This window comes from Phocoena phocoena, chromosome 19, assembly GCF_963924675.1.
Source record: "Phocoena phocoena chromosome 19, mPhoPho1.1, whole genome shotgun sequence".
NCBI lineage: Eukaryota > Metazoa > Chordata > Mammalia > Artiodactyla > Phocoenidae > Phocoena > Phocoena phocoena.
The window spans coordinates 9,893,469-9,910,833 of NC_089237.1; the positions used below are offsets into that span (position 1 = coordinate 9,893,469).

The 17,365-nt window shown below is 58.6% G+C and overlaps 1 protein-coding gene across 1 annotated transcript in view; it reads right to left on the minus strand.

Moving 5' to 3' along the window:
* RBFOX3 (RNA binding fox-1 homolog 3) overlaps window positions 1-16,974 on the minus strand; it is an 80,285-nt gene extending 63,311 nt beyond the window's left edge. Inside the window, exon 1 of the mRNA XM_065896891.1 lies at window positions 16,524-16,974. Within this exon, the coding sequence (XP_065752963.1) occupies window positions 16,524-16,628 (105 nt within the window). The 5' untranslated portion in view covers window positions 16,629-16,974. The remainder of the gene's footprint in view (window positions 1-16,523) is intronic.
* Between the last annotated feature and the right edge of the window lie 391 nt (window positions 16,975-17,365).

The window sequence follows — 17,365 nt, forward strand, 5'->3', positions numbered from 1 at the left end:
ATGGCGGGGCAGCGGTCGGACCAGAGTGAACAGGGTGGGCAGGGTGAGCCCGAAGCTCTCTTTTTTTTTTTTTTTTTGCGGTACGCGGGCCTCTCACTGTTGTGGCCTCTCCCGTTGCGGAGCACAGGCTCCGGACGCGCAGGCTCAGCGGCCACGGCTCACGGGCCCAGCCGCTCCGTGGTCTGTGGGATCTTCCCAGACCGGGGCACGAACCCGTGTCCCCTGCATTGGCAGGCGGACTCTCAACCACTGTGCCACCTGGGAAGCCCCACTTTTTTTTTTTTTTTTAACCGAAGCTCTCTTGTCCCCCTTCTCCCGCATCAGTCTCACCCAAGGGACCTAATGTCTCACGTCTCACTCATCTTCCACTCTTGGCGCCAGGAACAAAATGCACGTCATCGGCTAAAGGAAAGACCTGCCACACCTTAATCTTCCTAGAACCAGGATGAAGTACGCCTGTGACATGGGCCCCAGAACAAAACAGCCAAACCGAGGGGGAGGGGAGGGGGGGAGTAGGGAGGGGTGGGAGGGGGGGAGAAGGATTGAGGGGGAGGGGTGGCACGCACTTTCCGCTCTCCAGAGCCTTCTGCACTCAGCCCCCTGGGTGGGCTTCCACCTCCCAGGCTGCAGCAAGCCGATCAAATATTTATCCTTGCTTCATTTTCCAAAAGGGGAATGAAGAGAAAGCAATAGAAAGAGAGGGGAGAAAAACAACCCAAGTTTCTCATTTGAAAGTTAATTAGTCTAATTAGGTCTAATTAAGAGCCCCCAACACAATGCAGCTCACAGATGAACTGCAGGTCTCCTCATTTCCTCTGGTTCTCATTTCAGACCAAGTGTGGGGAAGCCTGGAGGGGTGCAGGTTCTGACACGGGCACGGGTGGGGTCCCCTCCCTCCTGGGGGGCAGTCAGGGGGCCCACCGAGGCAGAGCCCAGGCAAGCAGGGATTCCTCCATAGCAGGCCTTCCCAGGGCGTGCTCAGGAAAGCAGGCCAGGGCAGGTGCCAGGGGAGCCCGCTACCAGGTGCTGGCAGTGGAGGTTCCGACTCCGAAGCCACAGACCCAGCAAAGCAGCAGCGGGAATGGCTGGAGGGGCTGATTTCTGAACCAAGATCAAAAGAATTAAGTAGGCTTAGCTCTGAGCTGAGGATGGAGGGGAGTCCTTGAGCCACCCACGGGGAGGTGAGGCTGTGGAAGGGGTGGGGGCATTCAGGATGGTCCGGAGGGAGGGCAGAGCCTGGTGACGTCGAACACCCTGGCACTGCAGTCCAGGGGGAAGAAGCCCAGCCCCGAAGAGTGTGCACCAGAGCCAGTGAATTGGGCTTAGCCCTCACTGGCCAGAGGGAAGTCCCAGGCCGCTCGGAGCCCATCACCCCTCCTGCCAGGGCTGCCCCAAGCCAGGTCTGGCTGGGGAGTCAAAACAAAGGGAAATCGCCAAGAAAGTTTTCGAATAATGGAAATTCTGCCTCTGCAGAATTTCTCTGAGGCCACATCACTGTTTACATGTATGAAAAGTTACTGCATTGTACACCTTATAGTCGTCGAGTATTATGACATGCAAGTTATACCTCAACAAAACTGTGAAAAAGCGTAAGGGGAAGGGACTGGAACCCCTGGCTTCTGGGAACCTGGAAACACCCTGAAAATAGTGACCATGTGGACACCAAGGGAGCCAAGCTTGGAGGGGGACTCCACTGGCAGGGTCCCAGTTCCTGGCTATGGCTACCTGGGCAAGATGGGCACACCCCCCCCCACCCATTTTCTTATCCTCCCTGTGCCTCAGTTTTTGTCTTCTGTAAAACGGGCTCACAACCTACATTTCGGGGCTGCTGGGAAACTCACAAGAGCAGTGCCAGACACAAGGCAATGCAGTGCTGGCTCCCTCCCGCCCCTGCCCTCTCTGGGGTCTCTACCGAGCACCCTGTAGGGCAGCACTGATCTGGAGGGGTGTGTGTGCCCACGCGCTGCACTGCACCTAGGTCTGGTGGTGACACACGGTCTTCTGACCTCTCACCCTCTTCCCTGCTGGCACCCTCGCCCTGAGCCTGTTCACAGCCCAGGGTCTGCTTGCATCCCCAGGGGGAGGGCCCCTTGCTGGGTGCCTCTGTTTTCCTAGCACAGCTGTCCATCTCTTGCCTGGATTTCTCGCTCTAGACTCTCCCAGTCAGCTCTGGGGCCTCCTCAAGCCCAGCTCGACCCGGGCCACCACAGCAGAGCCAGAGGTGCCAGGGCAGCCTTGGGAAGCTGCCTCTCCTGCTGCTGGATCCTCTATTCCAGTCCCCGGCCCAGGGACAGCACAGAACCCACCAAAGGCTCTAGCAGTTTCCAAGGAGGAAGGAGGAGGAAAATGCATAGGTAACAGCTCTCCGACTGCAGAAGGGTGGGGGGGTTCCTGGCTGGATGTAAGTCACAGGGCCGGGTTGGGTGGTGGTGGTCAGTGCTTTATTTTGGGGAGCTGGAAAACAGCAGAGCTGGCACTGGGAGACTCAGGAAGCCCCAAAGGCTCTGGACGCCCAGGCCCTCTGTGACATTCAGCTCTGAGCGGCACTGACCTGTCCCAGGCACCCTAGCACCCACTGGCCCCTGAGGAACTGCACGGGCAGGGAACATTTGGCCAGGCAGGGCCTCCAATGTACACTTTCAATTCTAAATTAAAATAAATCCCATCATTAACTTGTGGATAGCACAATTACACTGCCTTTGCTCAAGCACGGATTTAAATTGTTAACTGGCTAAATGGAAATATTTAAGATAAACTACACATTTTGTGACCTTATTTTAGCAATTCCTTTTCTGGATTTAATATATCTGGAGCTTTAAACAACAGAAGAGGCCACGTCCACCAGGGCTGACCCTACCCCAGGCCTGGGTCTGGCCACTCGGGCCGCACCATGTCATCTATCCCACCACTGGATGCAATGCTACCCCCATGGACCCAGGACGAAACTGAGACCCGGGAAGGAGAAGGGCCAGGGTCACTGAGCGGGGGAGAGGCAGGCCTAGCTCACTCCCTCCTTCCACACCCTGCCAGTTTCCACTTGCCCACCATGACCAGTGCACCGACAGAGGACAGAGCAGAGCACAGACGTGCCCAGGGAGGCCAGGCTTCTGGACAACCGGCCTCAACGGGAGGCTCTGCCTGCCTTCAGCCCCAGGGACAGGGACAGTGAAGGTGGCCCAGCAGGGACAGCCCGCACCTCCTCTGCCAGCCTGCCCGCACGCTGGTTCGTCCTCCCAGCTGCCTTGTCCTAGCGCCCAGCCAGGCCTGGGGCACGCAGGCTGTGTGCTGGCTCATGCATCTCGGGCTGACACTCTAGCCTGAAGAGCGACTCCGTCTCTACCCACAGTCCCAAATGCTTAATCACACTGCGGAGGTTTCAGACGTACACGTGTCACCCTTGGAAACCACGCACGGGCTCCCAGCAGGCTGCGCTAGGCCCCGGAGACCCCTCAGATGGCCACCCTGGCCCTGCCGCGCTGCCGGGACCGTGGGAAGTCTGGTGTCACTCTCTCCTTGGGATGTGAGCCCGGAGGAGCTGCACTCTGCACGCGGGGCGGGAGCAGCAGTCCCCACTGGCTCTCAGACGTCAGGGGTGGACATTCACATCCACTCGAGCCCAGCCACTTGCTCGCGGGGCACCCACGGCCTGGCTTTCCCCCGAAGAAGCCAGAGGGTCTGGGTTTTTCTTTCCGCACGCCCTAGGCAGGGGCGAGGCTCAGACGAATTGCGAGAGTCAGGGGCCACCCCTCTTTGGCCAGGGGCTCCTCCTCCCAGACTTACCCACTATCACGTGTGGGCAGGCAGTGGGAGAGCCTCTCCCACAAGGCCCCTGGAAGGGCAGCTGAGGACGGTGCAGGCCACACTCAGTCCAGGACCAGAAAGCCACTGCTTCCACCGTCTGCAAGCCCTCTGAGGGCAGCGCCTGCACCTCCCTGCTGTGGGAGCCCTGCTCCAGTGCCCACGTAACAGCGGCGGCCAGGCACAAGGGCCCCTTCCTGCACGATTCTGTTGAAGTGAAACGCCCAGAACAGGGAAATCCAGAGACACAGGGCAGATCAGGGGTTGTCTGGGACTGGAGGGAAGGGGGAGCGGGTGCTTAACGCACATGGAGTTTCTTCTGGGGGGAAATGACAAAGTTCTGGAACTAGATAGTGGTGGTGGTTGCACAGCTTTGTGAATATACTAAAAACCATGGAACTGTACACTTCATGAGGGTATATTTTATGCCACGTGAATTATACCTCAATTAAAAAAAGAACCACAGATATGAACTATACGGTTAGGAAAAAGGAAAGAAAGAAAGAAAGAGGGCTTCCCTGGTGGTGCAGTGGTTGAGAGTCCGCCTGCCAATGCAGGGGACGCGGGTTCGTGCCCCGGTCCGGGAAGACCCCACATGCCGTGGAGCGGCTGGGCCCGTGAGCCATGGCCGCTGAGCCTGCGCGTACGGAGCGGGTGCTCCTCAACGGGAGAGGCCGCAACAGTGAGAGGCCCACGTACCGCAAAAAAAAAAAAAAAATAAAAGAAAGAAAGAAAGAAGGAAAGAAAAAGAAAGGAGGGAGAGAGGGAGGGACGGAAGGAGGAAGGGGGTGGTGGAATAAAACAGCCAAGTTTCCCTGCCAGCCCCCTCGCCCCTGAGCTTTCCCGCCCTTTGAGCCTCTAAGCCCCACAGAGGCTGTGACAGAAGATCTGCCCCATCTTTGTCACTTGTGGCCACTTAGCCACTTGCCAGCTGGCTGCTCAGGTGGCTGGGCCTGGAGGGGTTGCCCGGCTGGGGGTGTTGGCAAGGGCGGTGGGTAAAACAGAAAACAGACCCTTTGCTCCCCGAGGCTGCCCGCGGAGGGAGGGCAGATCTCAATCACACAGTGAATGTTTACTGAGCATCTTCATGTACCCGGCACTGTCCTAGGTGCTTGGGAAACACAGTGAACACAACAGTCCTTCCCCTGGTAGAGGCAAACAAAGAAGTAAAATGTGAAGTATGTCAGAAATCCACGAATGCTACGAAGGAAAATATAGCAAAGGGGATGTGAGAGAGAAAGATGAGGAGGGGTGGCTGCACTTCTAAATGGCTTAATAACAATCAAGAAGGGTCTCAAGAGAGAGAACAAAGTCTTGGAGGAAATGAGAACGCATGTCAGGCGAGTGTCTGGGGACTGGCACTCCCGGCGAAAGACACAAGAACAAAGGCCAGGAGGCTGGAACCACCTGGGGAGAAACACACATCCTCCTGTTCAGGTAGGCAACGCAGCCCCAGCCCATTTCAGGTAACCTCTGCTTCACTCCCTTCCCAATGTGTTTTCCCCACCAGGCTCCATGCCTGGAATCGACCTGGCCTCCTTGTCTGTGAGGCCCTCCCAGGTGGTACAGAGGTGACCTGTGACCTTTCCATCCCTCCTGGGATGCTCTGCTCCCCTCCCCTTCCACCCAGGAGGCTGCCTGCCCCCAGCCCCTGACATGCACCTCCCTGGCCAGGAGTGGCTCGGGGACACCGGGGCTGGGGCACGTGGGGCCACTGCTTCCTCTGGAGCCAGGGAGCTGCCTTCCCATCTACCTTGCAAATGCACCCTGGAGCACGTTTATTCTGGGGATGGTCGGACAGCACGGACTGTCTCGGGAGGACATGAGGTGAAGGTGCCAAGTGTCCAGAGGGGCACAGCCAGATGTTCACATCTGTCTGGGGCACTTGCTCTGGTCTGTCCCAACAGACCTGAAAGGAGGCGGGAGGAGAGGGCAGGACCCGAGGGTCCTCTGCTGGGGCATGAAGCCTGCCCTGGAACCCACAGGAGGACTCTTGTGCCGGTGAGGGAGGGGGGGAGACTTTCTCCACCAAGGAGCCAGGGCCCGGGGGCTCACGAGGGCTGAGATCACGTGGTTAAGGCCACGGCCACCAGAGCAACCCACTCACCCCACATCAGTGCCAACCCTAAACCAGAAACCACCAATTCCGCAGGGACCCTCCTTCTCCATGACCCATCTGTTAGCATGTCTGGGGCACACCTCTTCTGCAAAATCTTCCTGTTCACGCACCTTATCCCCACTGCCTGCTGGGTCAGGCCCCATCATCTCTTGCCCAAGCCTTGGTCCTGGCTGTTGCCTGGTCTGTAGTCTCCTTCCCATCCCAGATTCACCTTCCTTACATGTAGAGCTGATCATGTCACTGCCCTGCTCAAAGACCTTCCGTGGCTCCCTATTACCTACTGAAAAAAGTCCAAATTTCTCATCCTAGACTCGGAACCATTCCTATCATCATTCTCACCCTCACGCCCCAGGCAGTCCAGGAACCGGCCCTGAACACACTCAACTCTCTGTCTCTCCATATAAACTGCTGGCTCCCTGTGCGATGGTCCTGCCCACAGACTCACTTATCGCAGGTCTCAGCCCCACTGACACCCAGGGAAGAGCCTAGCTCCTCTCAGCTTCCTTCCCAGATGCCCCAGTTGGAACTCACCTCATTCCTTCCAGACCTGTGCTGTCCACTAGGGCAGACACCAGCCACACGTGGCTACTGAGCATTTGAAATCTGGCTGGTCCGAGGCGCGACGAGCCGTGAATGAAAAATGCGCAGTGAATTTCGAAGATTTAGCATGAAAAAAGAAGGCCCCAAATCTCCATCATATTCCTTTTTTTTTTTTAGAATGGATCATTTTACTTTATTTTACGGCCGCCCGCCATGTGGGATCTTACTTCCCCGACCAGGGATCAAACCCGCGTCCCCTGCATTGGAAGTGCGGAATCTTAACCACTGGACCGCCGGGGAAGTCCCTCCATCATATTTAGATTGATTAAATGTTGCAATGAAAATATTTTGGATTGGGCGACATAAAATATATCATTACAATGAATTTCACCTGTGTCTTTTCATGCTGGTCAACGTGGCTGCTAGAAAACGCGGCATCACGTGGGGCTCCCATTGTACCTCTGTGGGCAGCGCTGCTCTGTGCTGGGGCAACTTCCAGCCCAGCAAACTTTTCCAGCAAATATTTTGAGCTTTGCAGGCCATGTGGTCTCTGTTGCATCTGCTCAGCTCTGCCACTGTGGCGTGAAGGCTGCCACAGGCAGCACGTGAACAAACAAACGTGGCCGTGTTCCAACAAAACTTTTTTTTATAAAAACAGACGGTAGGATGGACTTGGCCCAAAGATTCCTGCTCGAGATCACTGGTTTCCAGACTGTTGAAGAGGGCTACTTAGTAAAATGTATTTTCAGAAGAAGGGTGGTGGAGGATTTGAATTGCCAACCTTTTATTTTACCAAATAAGGACACTGAAAACGTGAACAGCGGGTATCACCGTCACTTAACTAAACCAGTTATTTTACACACAAAAGTCAATAGATTGATCTTTATGAGAGAAGTTACTACACTTAGATTCCTAGTTATCCCACTTTGCCAGGGGTAGGTGAAGACTTTACCAAGGACACAGCCAGCCTGTAGACAGGCACGGGGGGCCAGTGGGGCTCTGAGACCCGTAACCATGACAGGGATCCGAAGGCCACCCCATCCACATCCCCTGAAACACACCAAGTTCTGGAGCAGTGTGACTCCCCCAGATGCCCCACCCCACGCCGATTCAGACGCAGGAGGTTTGGAGAGCCCGGGGATCTGCGTTTCTAGCTGGCTCCTTGCGCTGCGGGTCCGCAGACCAGGCTTTGAGCAGCGAGGCCTAGAGCTGACTTCCTGCGATGATGGAAAAGTTCTGGATCTGCCCAGCATGTTAATCACAATACTCCGTGAGCACTGAGCCCTGGAAACGTGGCTAGTCTGAGTGGAGATGTACCGTACGCGTACAGTCTACACCAGATTTCAAAGACTTAGTACAAAAACAAGAATGCAAACTACCTCATTAATTATTTCACATTGATCATATGTGATGGGTTGATATTTAGGATACGTTGGGTTAAAAAAAAATGTAGTACTGAAATTCATCTGTTTCTTTTCACTTCTTTTAAGTGGCTACTAGAAAATGTAAACTTTCCTACTGGCTGACGTTGTATTTTTATCGGACAGCATTGCTCTAGAGCCTCTGAAGTAGAGAACCAGTCAGCCTCTGTTGCATTCCTCTGATGACAGGCAACTTACCACCTCACGTAACAACCAATGCTAAAGCTGGGGGATGCCAGTTACAAATGTTCTTAGATATTTTTCTCTAAACCCACTGTCTGTTCCCACCCTCTGCTCCTGTCCAGGTGGGGAAGGTCTGTTCTCCCTTATGTGCCAACTTGCTGACCTCAGCCGAGATCCGGGTTGAATCTCCCGGATACCTTTAGCTGATGCAACTAATCACCCTTCTTTGAACACACCATGGTTTGGCAGTAACTTCCCCCCCAAAATATGACAATTGGGATGGAAAAAATCCACACATTCGTTCTCCATTTCTAACCCCACTTCCTGGTCTGGGCAGCCCTGACCTGGTCCTGCTTATTTGCTCACCGATGAGGGAATGAGACAGATTTAAGTTTCACACCACCCACCTTCTATGGGGACGGTTTCTGCGGATGTCTTCTTGGGACCCTTCCCCACACCTGTATCAGCTCTGCACGCACCACACACAGAAGCTGAACTGCCCCGAGCTCTCTTCCGGCTTCTCAACACACACAACAACCCCGCACATACACACACACAACACACAACCCACATGCACACAATATACAACCTCACTCACACATGTGCTCTTCACTCACACACCCGGCTCCCTTAGCGCAGCACGGGCACAGGTGACATTTGTCTAAGTGAGACTGTGCTCTGGGAGCCATGATCTGGGCACAGGGTCCTCCCGGGAAGGATGTGGGCACGAGTCCCAGCAGAACACAGCCTGACTCCTGGCGCTGCTGCCTCTGCTTCCCGGCTCAGCTTAAGTGCTCCTGGCCCTCTTGGGGGGCCCTGCTGCCCCACCACAGCCCCCGCTCCGTGTCCTCCACGTCCGCGTCTGTCTGTCACCCTTTGTGTCTGCCTTTCTGTGGATCTGTCCCCTCCCTTCCGGACTGGAACAAGAGCTCCGTGAAGGCAGGGAGGACGCCCGGCAGGTGACACGCAGGGGGCCCTGGCACTGCGGCTGGATGGTACTTTGGCTCAACCCCCAGCGCCCTGACATTTGTTGACTGTACCCTCGCTCTGCAGATGAGCCCCAAAGGCCCCAAGAGACCAGAGTGTGCTCTAGGCCACAGGGCCGGTTGCTGAGGGGCCAGGACAGGCAGCGTCTGCCTCCACCTGCCCCCCTCCGGGGGTGACACTGTGGGCCCAGCAGCTGCTCTGAGGCCGGTGTGGGACAGCTCCTCTCAGGACCACCTGGTGTGGGTGACCTTGGGGGTCTGCGTGGGACCAGCCCTGCACTGGCTTGGGGATCAGGACAAAGCATCCTCCTTCCTGCCTCGGGGGCTCCGGGGGCCAGGCCTCTCCCGCGAGTCCACCTGGGATCCCCACTGCCCCTGTGGACAAGTTCCCCACGTTCCCCAGACGCGGAGCTGACTCACCACACCCGGGCACACTCGAGCTGCCCGCTGGAGTGATTAAGAGGCTGGACGCCACGCCTGGGTGGGTGGTGATGGGGTAGGTACAGGCTGGGGGGAGCAAGCAGGGGCCTCTGCAGCCCGAAAAGCCCCCTGGAAGGGAAGGAAACGTGATGTAAAACCCCAGCTTAGATGTCTGGACACAGAAGCTCCGGCCGGGAAGGGAAGGCGTTGGCTGGCTCCCCCGTCAGGCCACCCGGCTGAGCGCTGGACGTGCCCTCACAGCCACGGGGGGAGAGACGTGTGCTGCTCTTAGAACCAGTTTACTTTGGTTGAGTTGGGCCTGTGAGCCCCAGGAAGCGGAGGACAGGGGGCTCTCATTCCCAACTCTACACCCAGGGCCCGCTGCAGAGCCTGGCACAAACAGCCGCTCCATAAATAATTGTGGCTGCTGACCGCCCGCGCCTCTCCTTCTCTGTCGACTCCCTGAGCTGCTCAAAGATCCCAGGGGGATGAAGACCGTGCCGGCCCGCTGGAGCCCCCGGCTGGGGGGTGTACGGGGGCGGGGACAGGACTAGCCTCCACTGCCTCTCAGAGGCTACCGGCCCATCTCTGTTGCGGCTGGTGGGGACCCCACCGTGGCAGGTGGGCTGGCACCAGAGCCACCCAGGGCTCCCCGGAGCAGCCGAGGCCTCCTGCCCAAGGCCAAGTCCCAGCCCCACCCGGTCTCCTTCCAGAACTGGACTCGCTCCCCCTGGGGGTCCTGGACACCAAGGACCACGCTCAGCTGTGCTGGTGACACAAAAGGCCTGTGATCCCATGGAGATGCAATTTGTAACGCATGCGCAGCCCCTGAGGGGACCACATAACAGTCTGGCCAGTGGGTTGGCAGGCCATGGAGGGAGCTGGAGGGGGCTGCACGGGCTGGCCAGAGTCTGGGGGATGAGAAGGGGCTGGAATCCCCTGGGAGGAAGTAGGGGGCGAAGGGGAAAACAGAAAATGAATACAAGAGAGGCGAGAAAGTAGGCCGGGGGAAGGGGAGGAGAGGGCGGCAGAGGCCCAGCGGCAGGGAATATTCTAGGGGCAACCATTGACATGAAGGTAGAAGAGAAAGGCTGAGGACTTGGGGGAGGCATGGAGAGAGGTGCTGGAGGAGAGGCAGGAGGAGGGACAGCAACATGCAGCCTCATGGAGCCCCCAGCGGTCCGGGGTGGCCGCAAAGCCCCGCCCTCGGGGAGTACGGGAGCCCCTTCCGCAGGCCCGCAGTGTGCTGCTGCTTCCGACACCTGGGTGGGACTCAGCTCCGGTCACAGGCGGGCCCCAGCTGCCGACCTCCCTCCTGACATCTGCCTGCCTGTGGGACCACTGCCTTTCGCCCAGGTTCCAGTTGGGTGCCAGGTGCCACCCCAGAGCTGGCTAGAAGCCCTGCCAGCCTCCCGCCCTCCCCCAGGAACCTGGTACTCTGCTCTGAGCTGCCTGCAGGTGGCCATCCCCAGGACCGAGGACAGGAGACAGAGGGCACTTGGGCTGGGACCTCAGCCTCGCCTCCTCCAAGGATGGCGGCGTTTTGCGACCCCCAAGTTGTGTGGCTCAGTGCCTGCCCACTGGTCTGGCAGGCTGTGGGCACCTGGCTGTGTCAGGGGGAGAGGACAGGCCGCAGGCACGGTCTGCCCGGCTGCAGCGTTCTTTCCTGCCCTCTGCTGCCCTCCCAGCACGCCAACTGGCCTAGCCCACGCCTGCCATGCCAGCTCCTCTGCCCCCGTGAAGCCCGTACCCAGCCCCATGCACCCACACCTCTGGGGCAGGGAGGCCTTACAGCAGAGCCGGGGGTCTGAGGCTGCTCGATTCTGCCCAGCCTTCACACTCTGCTGGGTCTGAACATCCTACACTAGGCGACCCTCCGTCCATGCCCGGGGCTGGATCCCCCCTCGGCCACCACTCCTTGCCACGCTTATCGCCCATCCAGCTAGACACAGCTCCTCGCTCCTCCCTCTTCAGAGAAACCCACTCACCCCAAGGAGAAAGATACGATAGGCCAGGACCCTCGGGTTTCGGAGGCAGGCTCCTTCCACCTTCCCCAACTCAAGGCTGCAGCTGACTTACTTCTCTTCTGTGCGTGGCGAGGAAAGTGGCTGGAGGGCCCTTGTTCCTTACTAGATGTGTGAGGCTGGGGTCCGGCTGGGGCTTTATTATTTATTTTTGGCTGCGCCCCGCAGCATGTGGGATCTTAGTTCCCTGACTAGGGATCAAACCTGTGGCCCCTGCATTGGAAGCTCGGAGTCTTAACCGCTGGAGCGCCAGGGAAGTCCCTCGTCGCGGGCTTTACGAGTTAGCCATTACCTAACCTCTCTGTGCCACAGTTTCCTCAACTACAAAACGTGCACGTACACTCAGCAGATTCGGGGACCAGCAAGAGCTGCCAACGAGCAAAAACTGAGGGGGAACCGGAGAAATAACCGAGTTACTTCAGCAACCAAACGACACCAGAGTAAGTTGGTTTCACCCTAAGCGTGAGGCATGGGCAGCTAGAAGAGCGCTATCTCTGGTCCCCAAGGGTCCCCTGGGGGCGCGGGGGGCGAGGGCTCCCTGACCAGGTGGCTCAATTTGGAGTGAGCATCACGGGGCCTTAACTACTGGTTTAGCTAAATTCTCCGGTTCATAGGATAACTTTTAGCATGTGGCTCCGGCCACTGGAACGGACTCAATAGCACGTAATTCTGGAGATGCTGGTGGAGAAGCTGCTGTTTTGTGCCTGTCCCTGCCCCCTGGCTGGGGCGCACTCACAGGCATGTTATGTCACCATGAACATGTGTGTCTCAGACGGGGTTCCCAGAATCACACCACGGTGACATGCCAACAGCCCAGGAACACAGACAAGATGCCCAGGCGTGTCAAGAAGGTATAAGAAGCAGTGCTACCTTTGCTACGGTAATTAATCCTCATTAAAAATTCCTGTGACTAGCAGCATGGCTACCCCAAAGAGAATGATTGTTAATAAGAGCAGAGCTTCCTAACGAATCTCAAAACAGACCCTAGAATTCCCTGGCCTCCCTGAGGAGCCTCTGGGTTCCACACCCTGAAGGAATGTTTTTTGCTACCAACTCCAAGAAACAATCTGTCTCCCATCAGGAAGCTGGGTGGAAACACCACATCCTCCACGGAAACTTCCGGTTTCTGGCAATGTTTATGCCAATGACAACTGAGGCCATCTGTGATTTCACCTTGATTAAGAACATGAAGATGATAAGATGGACAGAACTCTAAACACAGCCCTCGGGAAGGCCCCGAACGTTCCCATCCTCCAGGGTCTGGTCCCTCTCTGGCCTGTTGGCAACCTGCCAGCACAGTCCCCTCCTCTCTGTCACCAATACTCCTTTTTAGAAAACTTAGGGCACTTACATCTCTGTCTTCCCCCGAGGGATTCCCCAGCTTCCCAGCTGGATGTGGAGATAAGATTCTCTTTTATAGGACACTGCAGCTTAATAATAAGTAATTACCGTGACAAAAAAATCCCATTTTGTGGGCCTGCGGGTTTTTCTTCCCACTCTCTACAACTTTCTTCTACTGGAGCCCAGACTGGGGCCTCTCAGGGAGCCTTGCTGATATTCTGGATTTCCAGATGAGGTACTTCTTGCTATGAAAGGTGATCAGTATCGGCCCCACCCCTCGCTGGCCGCAATGCACCAGGACAACAGCCTCTCTGTGTCCCATCCTTGGATCCCTAGCAGGGACCAGATGTGGGGGACCACGGCTCTGGGCCGCCCTGCAGGGGGCCGAGGTACTCACAGAGAGCCAGAGCCCCCAGGCGGCCAGCTGGGCAGGTGGGGAAACCAAGGCCAGGCCTTGTAGGGCACAACCTGAGTGGGGCCCCAGGCCACTCGGGTGAGCTCTGAACAAATACCGGAGCCCAAACCGCAGCTGGATTTCTCCTGGTGTCGGTGACCTGAAGTCCTGCCTCGGATGGTTAGAACTCTGAAAAATACCAGCACGGCTGAGAGGCTGGGAGAAGGGACGCCCGACGACAAGCTCCTCTAATTAATTATAGCGCTGCTGCGTCTCAGAGGGAACCCGGCCCCACGCTCAGCACACTTGGGGTCCAGCCCATGCAGCGGGGAAAGGCTGATGCTTTAACAGAGAGAACGGACTTCTCTTGGTGGAGGTTTTACTTTCTCATTTCCAGTTCGAAAGGCTCTATGTTTCAAAAGCTTGCCTGTTTAAACCCTGCATCTTAATGCGCCGAAAACCACGTCTCTGGTCTTGCTTGATTTCACGTCTTTTGCTCCTGCCCCTGTTATCAAACGTGTGTTGAGACTGAATACACAGCCTACACATGGCACCAAGGCTCACTCACGCCGAAGACCTGCAAGCCCTCGGTGGGAGCCTGCAGGGGAGGCAAGCTCTGACTCTGGAGGCTGGGCCGGAGCCGCCCTCTGCCCCACTTCCAGGGGATGCGGGAGGCTGTCTCACGTCAAAGGTGGTTTGGGACAAGTGGGGTCTTGAACTAAATGTCACTATTTGTTTGGTATTGGTCCTGGACCACCAGAGCTGCGTGTGCTCCTATAAAAATGTGTCTCCACAAATGGCTAGGAAATGGCTGGCTAGATCTTTCCCAGACTGCTGAGACACACGGCCATCTCTTGCAGAACAGCTGTGAAGGAAACCGGGTGTTCAAAGCTTGGCCCAAGGCGCACACTCTGGCTTTCCCACAAACAATTCTACCCATGGTCGATGCCCATTTCGGATGGGTCTGTCTCGGTTGTGGTCTTTTTCCCATCCCGCTGCCCCTACAGAAAGCTCCAAATGCCACCAGTAGAGGACGCGTCCACTCAGCACTGGACGAATTGGGTACCTTGGCCCCTCGGTCTTTTTGATGCATTTATCCCAACTATGAGCACCGGTCTGACTCCATCAAGATAATGCCAAATGTTTGGCATTTTTCGGAGGCTTGCCGCTACTTCATCTTAACTTGACCCTCCCGTTCAACCTGGGGGGATGGTGCTTTTGCCCTGTTTCTCAGAGGAAGAGCCGGAGGATCAGAGAGGTGAACTGACTTGCCTAACACAGCCAATACGCTGTGGATTGGTCTCCAATTTTACCTATGGAAGCCTCTTCCTGCAGCCCAGAGCATTCTTGCTAGTGGGGCTGGCGGTGGGGCAGATCCTGGCTACTTTGAGTGGTGGGCCCCACGACCACCCGGGAGCTTGTCAGAAATGCAGGTTCACAGGCCCCACCTCAGAGATCTCCAAGGGATTCCTGCGCTCATGGAAGTTTGGGAGGCACTGGGAGGCTGACCCGCGAGGTCCACCCTGATCGCCTGCAACTCAATGACGATGGGGAATTTTGTGAGTCGGCCCCGGCCTGGAATTGGATGCCCGCTGCCTGTGGGTATGGGGGCCCTCTCATCAGCTCTTGTTGTCACTGGGCTGTGTCCAGGACTGCTCAGACATCACAGGTGGTCCTAGGGAAGGTGCGGCCGAGGACCGAGGGCTCCGGGTTGCAGGCTGCTTCTGGCCACCCTCTGCTCCCGACCGTGCAGTCAGTCCCCTGTCCCTTCCTCTGCAGTTACTGACACTTGTCAATTCCTGCTGCGTGCATCTGTGTAAGGGGCCGACCCAGGCGCCCAGCAGCCTGGGGACTCAGAGCTGCCCTGGCTCAGCCGAGGACCCCATCTTTGTCTGCCGTGTCCCCAGCTCCTGCTGAGCCACCTCCGATGGCTCGCTCTTTCTTGGTTCCCTGGAGAGCCCAAAGGGGCACAAAAGGACAAGAACCCACCATACAAAGGCCCAGCTCCACCTGGACCGCTCCCTATCTCCAAGCAACACACACTTCTGCCATCCTCCCTTCAAACATACCCATGGGGGAGGTGGTGGAGGAACATGTTCACTTAGGCCTGGCCTGACCCTGACCGTCAGCCTTGGGGTGGCACCCCCTGCCCTCTGCCTCCCATCTCCACATCCAGCCCAGGGTGCAGACCTGGTTCCATGGGAGTCCCCATGCCCCGTCCCCTCCCCCCACCCCCGGCCCCCGGGTCAGGCAGGCCCCAGGATGGTCAGCCTGAAGCTCTCTCGGCTTCACTGTCTTCCCCCTTCAAGCCCCAGGCCTCCCCAAGCAGTCACCCCGACCCTGCAGGTCCAAGCAGGGGTTGAGGATGCTAAAGATAAAGAAGGCAGCCCCACAGCGCCGCAGAGGAGGGCAGGTCGTAAGGTGTGGGCAGCCAGGGTGGGTGAGACAAGGTACTGCAGCCCCCCAGCTGGCTCTGGCCAAGCTGGCACTGGGAACTGCAGCCCTGAGAGGCCATGGGGCCTGGGGGAGGTGAGGGAGTCCCCCCTCTGTCCCCATTGCAACGTCCCCACTGATTCCGCATTGGGTGGGATCGCAGGACCCCCGCCTTCCACACCACGGCCAGCAGGCAGGCGGCAGCTGATTTTCTGCGCGCATCTCCCCGTGGGCAGCCCTGAGGATTTGGGGGCTCAGAGTCGCTTGGCTTCCTGCACCCCCCTTGCCAGCCCGAGCTTCCTGCGCAGCCCCGCAGACTGCAAAACTCTGGCCCAGCCCCCTCCCCAGTCGGAGCTCCAGGGGCCTCCCTCGTCAGCCCCATCAGGCGGGTGGCCCGCCTTCCCCGAGGCCGGCGCGCGGTCCCCGCTGCAGTAGAGCTCCGCGCCCCCGCCGCCGCCGCCTCCGCGCGGCCCCCAGGCTTTCCCGACCGGCCAGAGAGAGGCCCCGCTCCTCGCCCCCGCGGCCCGGCACGAAGTTCCCCAAAGTGACCAGGGCGCCGAGAACCCTCGCCCCCTCCCCTCCGGCTTCCCCCGAGACTCCGCCCGCCGCCCCCTCCCGCGCCTTCGGAAAAGTTGCGAGCGATACCCCAAACTCCAGCCCCCGGCCCCGCGCCGCGCGCGCCGCAGGCGACCCCGCGCTCGGCCGCCGCGCAGGGGCGCAGTTCCCCCCATCGGGCCCCGGCGCCATGACGCGGGGAGCGCAGCGAGGCCCCCGCGGCGGCGCGGAGGCGGCCAAGTGCGGGTGTGGGTGGCGGCGCGGGGCGCACGTGCGCCGGGCGGGGGGCCGGGGCCGGGGGCCGCTTACCTGTTGGAGGTAGAGGAAGGCGGGCGGGCAGGGCACGGAGTGCGGGAGCATGCTGCCGGAGTTGGACAGCAGGAGGCAGCCCGAGTTCGCCATGGAGCACAGCATGGGGCGGCAGGGGGGCGCCCGGCGGCCGAGGAAGCTCTGCGCTCGCTGCGCGGCTCGTACCCTCCGCGCGTCCCTCGGCGTGTGCGCGCGCCCTGCCTCCCGGGCGCCCTCTCGGTCTCCTCCTCCTCCTCTTCCTCCTCCGGCCCTCCCCTCCCCCTCGTGGCGCTCTTTAAGACGGAGGCATGGAAGGAAAGCGGCACGCCTCTGCCGGGTGCTCCCCTGCCCGGGCGGGGACACTGGAAAGAGCGCGCGCGAGAATATAGCAAAGGGAGGCTATATGCGCGAGAGAATGGGTGAGGGGAGCAGGGGAGAGGGAGTCCGTCACTTTGGAGCCACCGGAGCCCTGTCTGCAAAGAGTGGTGCGTGTGCGTGTGTGAGTGTGCGCGTGTGCGCGCGTGTGTAGCGGTGGGAGGGGGAGTCCCTGGCGTACTCCAACATCAAACAGCCCCGCGCGGAGGGAAGAGAATCCGGAACGACAGCACAACAGCGGATCCCACACTTAACCCCTCGCCCGCCGGCGCCCGCGCGGCCAGTCCTCGCACTCTCCCACTGGCCTCCGCTCGCCTCCTCCTCCCCGCATCCAGCGGCCACTCCCGAGTTTGGGGTCTGTGGAATCTCCTTTTGCCCCCGCTCTGTCCACCGGCCGCTGCGGAGAGAAGAAGCCGCTCTGCAGGCTCTGCGGCCCGACCGGAAGGCGCTTCGTCCTGCTTGGCGTTCAGAGGAGCGCCTCTTCTAAG